Source organism: Marmota flaviventris, chromosome 9, assembly GCF_047511675.1.
Source record: "Marmota flaviventris isolate mMarFla1 chromosome 9, mMarFla1.hap1, whole genome shotgun sequence".
In the NCBI taxonomy this organism is placed as follows: Eukaryota; Metazoa; Chordata; class Mammalia; order Rodentia; family Sciuridae; genus Marmota; species Marmota flaviventris.
Genome location: NC_092506.1, coordinates 58,990,117 through 59,003,495, shown reverse-complemented (window position 1 = coordinate 59,003,495; position 13,379 = coordinate 58,990,117). Strand labels below are relative to the sequence as shown.

The 13,379-nt window shown below is 35.5% G+C and overlaps 2 protein-coding genes across 2 annotated transcripts; both read right to left on the bottom strand.

Moving 5' to 3' along the window:
* Positions 1–736: 736 nt before the first annotated feature.
* LOC114084104 (olfactory receptor 51V1-like) lies at positions 737–1,507 on the bottom strand. Its single transcript, XM_027925292.2, has one exon. The coding sequence runs from the start codon at positions 1,505–1,507 to the stop codon at positions 737–739; it is 771 nt and encodes a 256-aa protein (XP_027781093.2).
* Positions 1,508–7,402: 5,895 nt separating this feature from the next.
* LOC139707125 (olfactory receptor 51V1-like) lies at positions 7,403–8,347 on the bottom strand. The gene has a single exon (XM_071617155.1). It carries the CDS (start codon positions 8,345–8,347, stop codon positions 7,403–7,405), a length of 945 nt encoding a protein of 314 aa, XP_071473256.1.
* Between the last annotated feature and the right edge of the window lie 5,032 nt (positions 8,348–13,379).

Genomic DNA, 13,379 nt, shown 5'->3' with positions numbered 1-13,379 from the left:
TTCCCTTCCCTTTTAGAAATGATTTTTTTTTGCAAATGTACACACACAAACTAGAGTGCAAATATGTTCAGCTTATTACCATCCAAGATTTAATTTGGTGACTGTTTGTACATCTGTTTGTCATATTAATGTTTATGATGGTCACAAAACTATTTAAAAACATTATATTCAAGAGAAAAACAGAAGAAAGCAAGAAGGAAAGAACTGTCATGAGACCTGTTACAAAGTATTTTAGGCAAAAGACACAATTTCCATCACAGGTTACCACCTAATTGTTGGCATATCTTTTAAACTCTACACATTTAAACATCAATTTTGCAAAAGATAACACCATATACTCAGTCTTTTGAAAAGATTAAATTAGAAACATATTTCATTAGTATGTCATAATAACAATTTACTCATTACATCCACTGCTGACCCTTTTTACGTTATAAAATCTGCAGATTGAAGTGATTAAAGACAAATTAAATGTGCTTTCAATCCATTGCATGTGCATATTCTGGAATATAAGTTGGCCTGCTATATTATACATTAAATTTCAAAGAAAGGATGAGTAACAAAAGGGGACAGTACATAAAAATGTAAATGATCATATAAATTGAACTTATAAACTATTTTTAAATACTTACTGAATATCAACTTTTCTTAATTCCAGTGGTTGACTTTTAAATACATTCATATTGCATCTCAAGATTTAGATGGCTTTCAAGGAGAACAACCTCTGCACTCTCCTTCATATCTGGTGGGTCTTGATACTGTAGATAATGGAGTTCATCAAGGGTGGGAAAAGGATATAGATGTTGCCCATGAGGACATGAACCAGAGGAGAGAGGTGTTTGCCAAAGCGATGAACCATGGTCAGACCAATGATTGGGATGTAGAAAACCAAAACAGCACAGATGTGAGACACACAAGTCTGTAAGGACTTCATTCTCTCCTCCCGGGATGCGATGGCTAAGACAGTGTGCAAGATCATAATGTAGGAGATTATGATGAGCACAGCATCCAGCAGCAAGTTCATGATCACCAGAACCAGAGCATAGATGCTGTTGAAGCGGATGTCTGAACAGGCCAATCGAAGTAAGTCTTGGTGCAGGCAGAAAGAGTGAGAGAGGATGTGAGGACGGCAGTAATTTAAGAACTTCAGGCGGATGATGGCAGGAGAAATGAATGAAAAACTTCTACACAAAATTGCCACCCCGATTTTCATGATTTTGTCATTGGTTAGGATGGAGGAGTAGCGTAGAGGGTTGCAAATGGCAATGTAGCGGTCAAAGGCCATAGCCAGGAGGACAGAGGACTCCATGAAGGACAGACCATGAATGAAATAGGACTGAGCAATGCAGAAATCCAGGCTGATATCTTGCATGAACCCATAGAGGACTCCCAGCACCGTGTGCACAGTAGACAGCCACATGCACAGATCCGTGAGGGACAGCATGGCCAGGAAGTAGAACATGGGCTGGTGCAAGCTTGGCTCAGTCCTGATCACATGGAGGATCATGCAGTTTCCCTAAAACACCATGGCATAGATAGAGGAGAAGGGGATGGAGAGCCAGAGGGAGTAAACTTCTAGACCAGGAACGCCAGTGAGAACAAATGTTGAACTATTGAGGTGGGAGTGAGAGAGAGCAGACATGAGTGGAAGATGGAAAATCTTCCAAGAGAGCTATTTTAACTGCACACGTTTGTGATTCCTGAATCTTTAGTGGTTTTTATATGCTTTCAGGAAGAAAATAAAACATTCAATTTCATAATCAGCAATATAGAAACCTGAGTCATTATGTTTTCAGGTAAACTTCTTCTCTCCTCATGGAAACTACAGTGTGTGTAATCAGTATTCCAGGAAATTAAGAACTTTTATGCAGTAATATTATTGGAATGGGCACCTGGGATTTGTGGAGGATGGACTTCTGTAATCCTCTGTTCACTTCTAAAGAGGATAATATATGCTCACAGGTGTCAAGTGGCACCATAAAGGTTTCACCCTCAGGAGACTGAAATACACATGCACTTTTCTAAGCTCTGCCTTTGGTTTCCACTAAATATTTGTGAAATCCCTAAGGAAATGGGTTGGTTAATGTAATATAATTTTGTAGAACTCAAAAATCAGCCAAAATCCACTAAACAAGTGGAATCTGAACTGCCAAACACAATGCCTCCCAATAAAATTGGGAAAAGATTAAGAATCTTCTGATGAGTGTTTTGTGAAACAATAATAATAACCTGAATCTTTCAAGTTAATTGTGTTATTAAAATGATACGTTTTCTACTAATTCCTTTTATGTTTCAATAGCAGATCATGATGACCTCCACCAAGAATCCAGTGACTGAAAGATAAAATTTCCCTGGTATTTTTATTTTATTTATTTTATTAAGAAAGAGGGAATATGTGGGAGGCTGACTAGCACATGACCGTGTCTGACTCCCATGCTGAACGGTAAGGCAACCGGCAGTCACGCTGTGATCTGGATAGCCCTGGACTTCTATGGTACAAGCAACTGTGTCTTTGTGCATGGGCATGACTTCCTATATCCCCATGGGTCCAGCTATGCTCACTTGTTCCTTTGTAATATTACCCCTTGCCCTGTTTAGGATAGAATGTTCCATGTAATCACCTTTTGTGTGTCCCCTTCTCTTACTGTGCCCTTGGGTGTGGCCTTCCTAGATATCAGTCAACCTGAGGACAGCAGTCATCATGAAGCTATACTCAGCCCCCTGAAACCTGACCCCTTGCCTCATTTGAATGGCTTTTCCTCAATAAAAGAGGTCAACACATGCTCTCTCTCTTTCTCCAGACCCTTAAGGTCACAGGACCTGTCACAGCACCCCCAAAGAAAAAGGTATTTCTTTCTCTTGTGTGGTTATTTTGTGCAGCCCAGTTAGCCCAGTTCCCCTGGAGTGACCCCTGAGTGTTTTAGTTGTGAGCAAACCGGCATTCACAGCAAAGAAATATTTAAGAGTGTGAAGAGACAGCCTTCAGAATGGGAGAAAATCTTCACCACCTTCACCTCAGATAGAGCATTAATCTCCAAGATATATAGAAAAATTTAAAAACTATACACCCAAAAACAAATAATGCAATAAATAAATTGGCAAAGGAACTGAACAGACACCTCAAAGAAGAACAAATATGATCGATCAACAAATACATGAAAAAAAATTCAACATCACAAGCAATTAGAGAAATCCAAATTAAAACTACAATGAGATTTCATCTCACTCCAGTCAGAATGCAAAGTATGAAGAATACAAGTAACAATAAATGTTGGCATGGATGTAGGGAGAAAAGTTAACACATACATTGCTGGTGGAACTGCAAATTGGTGCAACCACTCTGGAAAGCAGAATGGTGATTCCTCAGAAAACTTGGAATGGAACCACCATTTGACCTACTTATTCCACTCCTCAGCATATACCCAAAGTACTTAAAATCAGTATACTACAGTGACTTGTCCACATCAACATTTAGAGCTGCTAAATTCACAATAGCTAAACTATGGAATCAGCCTAGGTGCCCTTCCACAGATGAATGGATAAAGAAAATGTGGTACATATTTCCAATTGAGTATTACTCAGTCATAAAAAGGAATGAAATATGGCATTTGCTGGTAAATGGATGAAACTGGAGACTAGTCAATCCAAAGAAACCAAAGGTCCAATGTTCTCATCTCTCTCTCTCTCTCTCTCTCTCTCTCTCTCTAGTACACTGGATTGAACTCAGGGACACTCGACCACTGAGTCACATCCCTAGCCCTACTTTGTATTTTATTTAGAGACAGGATCTCACTGAGTTGCTTAGTGCCTTGCCCTTGCTGAGACTGGCTTTGAAATCTCAATCCTCCTGCCTCAGATTCCTGAGCTGCTGGGATTACAGGTGTCTGGCCAAATGTTCTCTCTGGTATGTGGATGCTGACTCACAATAGGCTGGGAGGTGTGGAGATAGGATGGGAAGTTTACCAGATTGGAGTGCGGGCAGTGGGGGGAAGGGAAGAGGATGGAAATGGTAAAACAGTAGAATAAGTTGGACATAACTTTCTATGTTCATATATAAATACATGACCAGAGTAAGACACACCATATACCACAAAAATGGGAAGTTATGTTCCACATACGTATGATATGATAAATTGCATTCTACTGCATGTATAACTAAAACCAACAAATTAATAAAGCAAAAGAACAAAAGAGTAAATTATGTGATTTTTTCCCATAATATTTTTGTAACTGCTCTTATGCAATCGAGTTTAGAAATCTTTATAAATATATAAATCATTGATATTCATTTTCAATTTATAATAGTTGCATATCTGTAAGTGGGTGCGAAACAAGTATAGGGATTGCCCAGAAGTTAAAAATAAAACTGTCACATGACACAGCCATTCCATATCTAAATTTATAACTAGCAGAACTGAAGTATACTTGAAAACATTATATTTCCATATTTTTTGCAGCATTATTCATAATAGCCAAGGTACAGAAACAAGCTAAGTCTTAATTGACAGATAAAAATATAAGGAATCATGATACATGAATAAGATAGAAGATTATTCAGCTAAAAAGAGAAGGAAATACCATTGTGTTCTCAAGTATGAAACTGAAGATATTATGCAAAGTGGAATAAGCCAAAAAAAAAAGTTCCATTATATCACTTAGATATGGAATCTAAAGAAGTGAAAGATATATCAAAGGTATAAATGATACTTTCTAGGGGCTGCGGGGGAAAATAGTGAAAATACAGGTTGTAGGATTAAAATTTTGATCATAAGATGAATACATTCTACATATCTAGTGTACAGCATGCTGATTTTGGTTAATTGTAATGTACATATTTTATTCTGAGAATTTATTCTAAGAGTAGTTTTAAAGACTCTTCACACACACTCACACAGCACACACGTACAAACACACAAACACAAATACCTATGTGAGGTAATGGATATGTCATTGCCTTGCTTGTGGAAATCATCACAAAAGGTATGCCCTATCAAAACACCACTGTATCCTATGCCTTAAAAATATACATGTGTTTATTTTCAATTATACCTCAAAAACTAAAAAAATGCAAATTGATAAATCTAGATGTTCAATTCTTCTATAAATCAGTATTAGCATTCCCTATGATACATAGTCCCAAACTATATTATAGACCTAACTATAACGCAGTAAGAGTATAACCTACATTTTTCTGTTGTTGATCATGTTTTGATGGTGTCCTTAATAAATTAATTGGATAAGATAAGTCACAAAGATTTAGTCCTACAATTTATTTCAATGTTTTATAGATATATAGTGGTGCACATCTTAAATCATAGCTACTTTGGAGATCAAAGCAGATGGATGGCTAGTTTAAAGTCAGTCTAGACAATTTAGCAAGAACATCTCTCAATATTTAAAAAATACAAAAACAAACAAACAAACAGATAAAAAGTCTTGGGATATTGATTACTCAATGGTAGAGCTGTTGTAAACTTGTGAGTCCATGAGTACAATTTCTAGTAGAATCCCTGTTATTATCAAATAGATGTATGTTTGTATTTTTCTGTGTTTGTGTGTGTGTGTGTGTGTGTAGACTGATTACCTTTTACTAGAAATCTGTGACCCATTCCAGAGTACATTTTTTTCATTCTATATCTTCAAGAATCTAAAAATATTTTCCTTTTGGTCATAGGATAGCAAAAAATTTCAGTACAGGTTTATCAAAGACAATTATTATTTTCCTTCATTTTTCCAACTTTATTACAAATCAATAGCATATGAATGGATCATCTTACATCTATGATGCCCATGTCCAATTTGAAGAAGAGCTCATCATTAGTAAATGACAACCTTTCTAAAGAACATATGTAGTAGGTTAGTAGGCACGGTAAGAACTCAATCTAAAAACACCAAGCAAATTGTCCAGCTGGAAGGTAGTCTCTTATGCATGACAAATAAACAGTATTTTTCCTAGACCAATTTAATCTCAATGATTCTCTATGCCGAGGGGTAAAAAATCAACAGGGACTTTGTTTCCCTAGCACACTTTTATATTTTCAGTTTCCCTGCATTCAGCTAGTCCATTTCAGCACTCATGAAAAGTATATTAAAGGTCCTACATCAATGTCTACCATACATTCACATATTATAACAAGAAAATAGTTTAATGTTTTATAATCCCACCCATTTCTACATGTTTTGCCTAAAGTTTCACCACTTAAATAAGCAAGGGAAAGATGAAAATTCCAGTTTACCAAAGATCCTGTTACCTGAAAACTGGTGGTTTGACAAATGACTGAGACACAGAGGTTAGGTAATTGATTGTGGCTAAGGCAGTACCCACTACTACTTAATTTCTTTTCTCTTCATTTCCTCTGTGCACACTCACCAATATCTGCTGAGTTCTCAGACCTTCAGGAATATATTTCTTTCTGTCTCCTTATGTGAAATACAGAAGAAAAGTAAGACAAAGGAGCTATAATAAAATTTAAATAGATAGATAAGCTGAATCTCATCATGCAAACTATTGAAACTATATGTATTTTAAAAATCAATTTATGTTAAAGAAATTACTATTTACCTCATCCTTGATGTAGAGCTTATATAAGAAACATTTATATTTCTCGATCACAGTAACAATGCAGGCACTTTATTCTTTTAACGGAAACTAGGAATTGAAATGATAAATGAAAGTATGGCTTCAATCTAAACATTTTAAAATGATTTTAACGGCTTTCAAATTCTAGTTACTGTTGGTATTATAGTTTAAAGAAACTGATAACAAAACTCTCTTTTTCTCCACTAATGCCAATACTGATTATTCATATCTTTGGCAAAATTATTGCACATAGAATGGGAGGTGGAAAGTATTGGGACGATGGACAATCGGGCATCAAGACTACTTACTCTTTGTTTATTTCACTACTCCATAAAAGATATAAAAAGTCCAGTCTCCATATGATGCTCTATTCATTGAAAGGCCATGTTACTGAACTTGTTGTAGGGTACATGCATAACAACTAAACATATTGCTTAAAATAATAAAAGGGACAAAATAATGGTTGATGTTTCAGCAATTATTTGATGAGATTTTAACACAAATATTTACTTTTTCCTGAAGGATATGTTAAAAAATATTCTCATTCAGCTGTCCTTGAAAAGGTATAGATTTTACTGTCAAATCTACCTATATTAATATGGTTTTAATTACATATAGTGTGACTTATAAAATTGTTCTCCATGTTACACATGTCAACATCATAGACTTATGATAGCTGTGGAAAAAGTGGGGTAGAATTTGTAACAAGTAAATCATCATTTAAATGGAAGTGAGAAATATATTTTGAAATACTTACTGAATCACAACCTTTCTTAACTGTACACATTGACTTCCAAATATATTCACATTGCAACTCAAGACTTAGACTGCTTTCAAGGAGAACAACCTCTGCACTCTCCTTCGTATCTGGTGGGTCTTGATACTGTAGATAATGGGGTTCATCAAGGGTGGGAAAAGGATATAGATGTTGCCCATGAGGACATGAACCAGAGGAGAGAGGTGTTTGCCAAAGCGATGAAACATGGTCAGACCAATGATTGGGATGTAGAAAACCAAAACAGCACAGATGTGAGACACACAGGTCTGTAAGGACTTCATTCTCTCCTCCCGGGATGCGATGGCTAAGACTGTATGCAAGATCATAATGTAGGAGATTATGATGAGCACAGCATCCAGCAGCAAGTTCATGATCACCAGAACCAGAGCATAGATGCTGTTGAAGGGGATGTCTGAACAGGCCAATCGAAGTAAGTCTTGGTGCAGGCAGAAAGAGTGAGAGAGGATGTGAGGACGGCAGTAATTTAAGAACTTAAGGCGGATGATGACTGGTGGAATGAGTAAAGAACTCCTACATGAGATTCCCACCCCGATTTTCATGATGTTGTCATTAGTTATGATGGAGGAATAGCGTAGAGGGTTGCAAATGGCAATGTAGCGGTCAAAGGCCATAGCCAGGAGGACAGAGGACTCCATAAAGGACAAACCATGGATGAAATAGGACTGGGCTATGCAGAAATCCAGGCTGATATCTTGCATGAACCCATAGAGGACTCCCAGCACCGTGTACACAGTGGACAGTCCAATGCACAGGTCTGTGAGGGACAGCATGGCCAAAAAATAGAACATGGGCTGGTGTAAGCTTGGCTCAGTCCTGATCACATGGAGGATCATGAAGTTTCCCAGGAACACCATGGCATAGATGGAGGAGAAGGGGATGGAGAGCCAGAGGGAGTAAACTTCTAGACCAGGAACTCCAGTGAGAACAAATGTTGAACTATTGAGGTGGGAGTGAGAGAGAGCAGACATGAGTAAAAGATGTAAAATCTTCCAAGGGAGCTATTTTAATTGCACACGTTTGTGATTCCTGAATCTTTAGTGGTGTTTATATGGTTTAAGGAAGAAAATAAAACATTCAGTTCCATAAGAGGCAATATAGACACACCTGAGTCTCTATTTTTCACAGATAATCATCTTCTCTCCTCATGGAAATGACAGTGGCAGTAATCGGTATTCCAAGAAATTAGAAGCTTTTATGCAGTAATATTAGTGTAAATGGGCACTTGGGATTTGGTGTGGAGGATGGACTTCTGGGAACCTCTGTTCAATTCTAAAGAATATAATGAATGATCACAGGTGTGAAGTGGTACCATGGCTGGCTTCACCCTCAGGAGACTGAAATACACAGGCTCTTTCCTCTTTGGTATCACAGCTGTACCTTCAACTTGCACAAACACATCATAAGATCCCTAAAGAAAAGGGTTAGTTAATGTAATCTAATTTTGTAGAACAAAAAAATCAGCTAAGATCCAGTAAACAAGTGAAAACTGAACTGTATTGCATTCTATATTGGACACTTCCCTTAAATATTTACATATTTAAAATTTATTTCATTTTCTTCTTTATTTTCATCCCCTTTTTAATCGCATATGAGATTTCTACATTTTCTGATTCACAGTACTATTACATCTTATGTGTTTCATTAATAAGCTAGCACAATTGGCATGCATTTTATACTGGATATTAATAAATAATATTGTATGCTCTCTCTGTTATCAATAACTGTGCTGTCTGTTTATAGTTAGAATAAAACTAGATATTTTGAGCATATATCACTTTTGTAATAACCAGTTTATAAGGTTATACTATATAGATCTAGCCTCTTTAGATCAACTGTACTACCCAATGATTTCAGAACTTTCCATGAAATGCAAAAAAAAAAAAAAATGACATTATTGTTTTGTTTGTCTGTTTTGCTTTCTTTTGTTTTGTCTTTTGGTGGTGGGGATTTAACCCAGAGGCACTCTACTCTTGAACTTGTAAAGTCTTGATAAGTTGCTGAGTCTGGCCTCAAACTTGCAATCTTCCTACCTCAGTCTTCTGAAAAATTGGAATCAAAAGTATGCACCAATGTGACTGGCAACATGAGTTTGTTTTTTAACAGACTTTATGAATTATTACAGCTTATAAGAATATATCTAGAATTTTTTGGAACTCCATACAAAACTTCCAAATGATTTGTAAACTTGGTTAAAAGAAAACTTTCTTTAAAAGCATGATTGTTTTTCTTAAAGAGAATTTAATATCTACAAATATTTTTAAAAATCACATATTTACAACATATATGGCATTATCGTGCAATGCCTCTGATTGCCAGAATACTATATGAAAGGGTAATTAAGACAGCTAATAAAGATGAATAATCACCTTGATACAGAATAGCATTATTCAATGTGTGTAATTTTTTTCTGAATAGGGATTCAGTCAAAATATCAGTGACTAATGCAATGAGTTTCTGGTAATATGGCTAAGAGAAGCCACTGGGAAATGTAACCAAGGTATTGGATAGGTCAAGATAGAAGGGAAAATAAATGTCAGTTTTTAGACAAAGACTTTCCCAGCTTGCAAGAACAGATATTTTAGTCATGTCACTAATAAAATTGATTAACTAGGGAGCCCCTTCTTAATGATTCTTCAATATATTGTGACCACCTTTTGTTTCACTATATTTTATGTTTATGACCATTAAGTATCCTAACCAATAAAAATTCAATGCATGTTTATAAACATGGGAAGAAATGATTTAAAATAAATTATATGACCTTTCTAATAGTATTTTTGGGGAAACCACTATTATGTGTTCTAGGTTAGAAATTGTTATAAATGTGTAAATCATTGATAATCATTTCCAAATTAAAATTATTGTGTATCTCTAAATGTGTGCAACATAAAGTATGAAGGTTGCCCAGAAATTAAAAACAGGACTCTCATATTTCCTAAGTATTCCATTTCTGAATTTATATCTAGCAGAATATAAAATAGACCTCAAAACATGGTATTTCCATATTTATTGAAGCATAGTCACAATATCTAAGGTATGGAAACAACCTAAGTGTTCACTGGCAGACAAATAAGAAGTTGTAGTTAAAACTGAATACTATTCATCTTAAAATGAATGAAACTGAGGAAATTATGGTAATTGAATTAAGGCACACAAGGAAAAGAGAATGGTCCATAAAATCCCTTAAATTTGATACCTAAAAAAGTGAAACTGAGAGAAATTGAGGGTAGAAATGGTAGTTTCCAGGGAATAAGAGAGTAAGTAGATGGTCCAATACTGACTACAGCTAAAACTTTCACAGTTTTTTTTCACATTTTGTAGTGGTGCATTATGAGGATGGGATTTTTAAATTTCATATTCATACAGGCACACTATGTAGCTATAGAATTTGGCCAATATCACTCCTCAGCACTTCCCCCTTTCTCCCCATCTGACTTACACCCTTTGGTCCTTTTTCTCTCCTGATCTCCTTTTGACCTCCATGGGATCTGCCTCAACTTTCTTTTTCCTCTTCCTCTCTAGTTCCAAATTTGAGAGAAAACATATGACCCTTAACCTGAGTTTGGCTTATTACAATTAAGATAATGGTTTCTAGTTCCTTCCATTTTCCTGCAAATGTTATAATTTCATTTTCTTTATTGCTGAATAAAATTATATTGTGAATATATATAAGACATTTTCTTTATCCATTCACGCCTTTATAGACACTTAGGCTGGTTCCAAGATTTTATTATTGTGAATTGTACTGCTATAAACATGGGTATGTGTGTATCACTGTATTATTGTGAATTTAATTCTTTAGCATACTTATTGAAGTGGCATAGCTGGGTCATACTGTGATTCCATGTCCAGTCTTTTGAGGAATCTCCATACTGACTTATATAGTGGAAATACTAGTTTATAATCCCACCAAAAGTGTAAAAGTGTTCCTTTTACCCCACATCCTCTCCAGGATTGATTATTACTTGTAAGTATAAATTAGTAAGAGAAAATGTGGATAAAGTATGTGTGAACTTGGACACATGTTGAATTTAGTCATATTTGATTTTGTACAGAAGCTACAAAATTACAATGGTGTTTTTCCTCTTCAGTCTTTCGGGGTTGAGTGTCATAGCACTGATGAGCTCAGGTGAGACTGAACCAGGTGATGCTCTGCTCTCCTGTTTCAGTTCTCATACCACACACAGATGTCCCCACGTGGTCGTTTCATGCCATGTTGTAAATATTTTTGTGCTTCTTATTGGTAATTGTTGTTGAATATGCCCTCCAAGGGAAGTGGTGAAAGTGTGAATAATTCCTAAGTACAAAAGAATGGCAATGTTCCTTAGGGAAAAAATATGTTAGACAAACACCATTCACCATTTGCATGAGTTATAATGCAAATATGTGTTCAATGCTGATGAATCAATATGTTCCATCCAGAAAACAAAGGTACCCATTCTGCACATAAAGAATTTCCACGAACAGTGGTGAAGTAACATTTATTATATAGATGGGAAATATGAGTAATATGGAAAAGCAAAAATATTTCAAGACATATGAGGTGACAACTGACTAAACTGTGAAGTGAACAACGTTGGTATTAGGCTGCTCAGTATTATACACAGGGTCAGGAAAATAAACTCATCTAGGCTGCTGCTGGTTGTCTCCCCAGGTTCAAAAGGGAATGAGAAATTATAGACAAGGCAAAGGTGCAGATCAGGGGAAAGCAAAATAAATTAAAACCAACAAGAGCATCATTAAGTTTTATCAAGAAAAAGTTTTGAGGATGAGCATATTTTTGATAATGACGAAACTGTTTGTTTCACAAGGACATTGGTATATAAACATATATTATAACAGGATTTCAGTTGGTAAAATTTATTGGCCACAGGCTGATAGGAATTGAACCCTCCATAGCAGTAGTTTTCTATGCATTGTTTATGTCAACTTTATATACCACAAATTCAGTTGATAATGAGATTAGTTTATAAGTGCATGCCTTTTGACTGTTAGTACATATAGGTGGAGAAATAAATATTCATCTAATATCTGAACTCAACCCACTGGGAGAGAATTTAAAGCAGTAATTTCCTATGATAAATTACCTGTTGCACATGTAAAGCTTTGCCTTTTCTGTCTTTTGCAGCTTTCCATTATGATAACAAAATAACTGAGATGATTAACTTACAAAGAGGAGAGGATTATTTTGGTTCACTGCTTTGTATACTCTGGTACATGATCTATTGAGCCCTGTGGCAAGGCACCATACCACAGCAGGAGCACATGGCAGAATGAAAACACTGAACTCAGAATCCAGGAAGCAAAAGAGAAAAAGGCAGAGGTCCTGCAATGTCATGTGAAAGACCCACCTTCTATGCCTGACTCTGACATTGAATGGGTATACTATGATATTAATCCATGTTGTAGCATTACTCAGTATTCCATATCTTTTCATAGGTGGAAAATATTTTATTGAATGTATCTACTACATTTTTATATGATAATATTTGATGGACATTTCTGGTTTTTATTTTATTTTACATTTTGTGCTATTGCCAAGAATGCTATGGTATACATTCATATACAAACATGTTTTCAAATCTTTGGGGCATATATGTAGCAGTTGGTTAGAATAATAATTCTACTTTTTTAACATTTTGAGAAGCTGATTAACTATTTTCTAAACCTGTTGTAACCTTTTGTATTCCCACCAACAAATGATGTTGGTTGAGATTTCTTAAGAGACTTAGTAACACTTGTGATTCTATTTACTTTGTGGTGATTCTGGTGGGTATGAATCTTGAGTTTTGATATGCTCTTCTCTAATGACTAATGATTGATGGTATAATATTGTTTATCATTAAATTATTTAATTAGAAGAGCTATGACTCCATTATCAAAAACATGATTTACAAATATATTTATTTCTATTGCTTTTCTTTGCAATGTCAAGGGGATGTCCTTTGAAGTACAAAATATTATAATTTTTCTTGATCATAATTTACATTTTTCTGTTGT

Excerpts from the sequence above, each read along its gene's own strand:
- LOC139707125 (XM_071617155.1), bottom strand. The coding sequence starts at position 8,347 with ATGTCTGCTCTCTCTCACTCCCACCTCAATAGTTCAACATTTGTTCTC.
- LOC114084104 (XM_027925292.2), bottom strand. The coding sequence starts at position 1,507 with ATGATCCTCCATGTGATCAGGACTGAGCCAAGCTTGCACCAGCCCATG.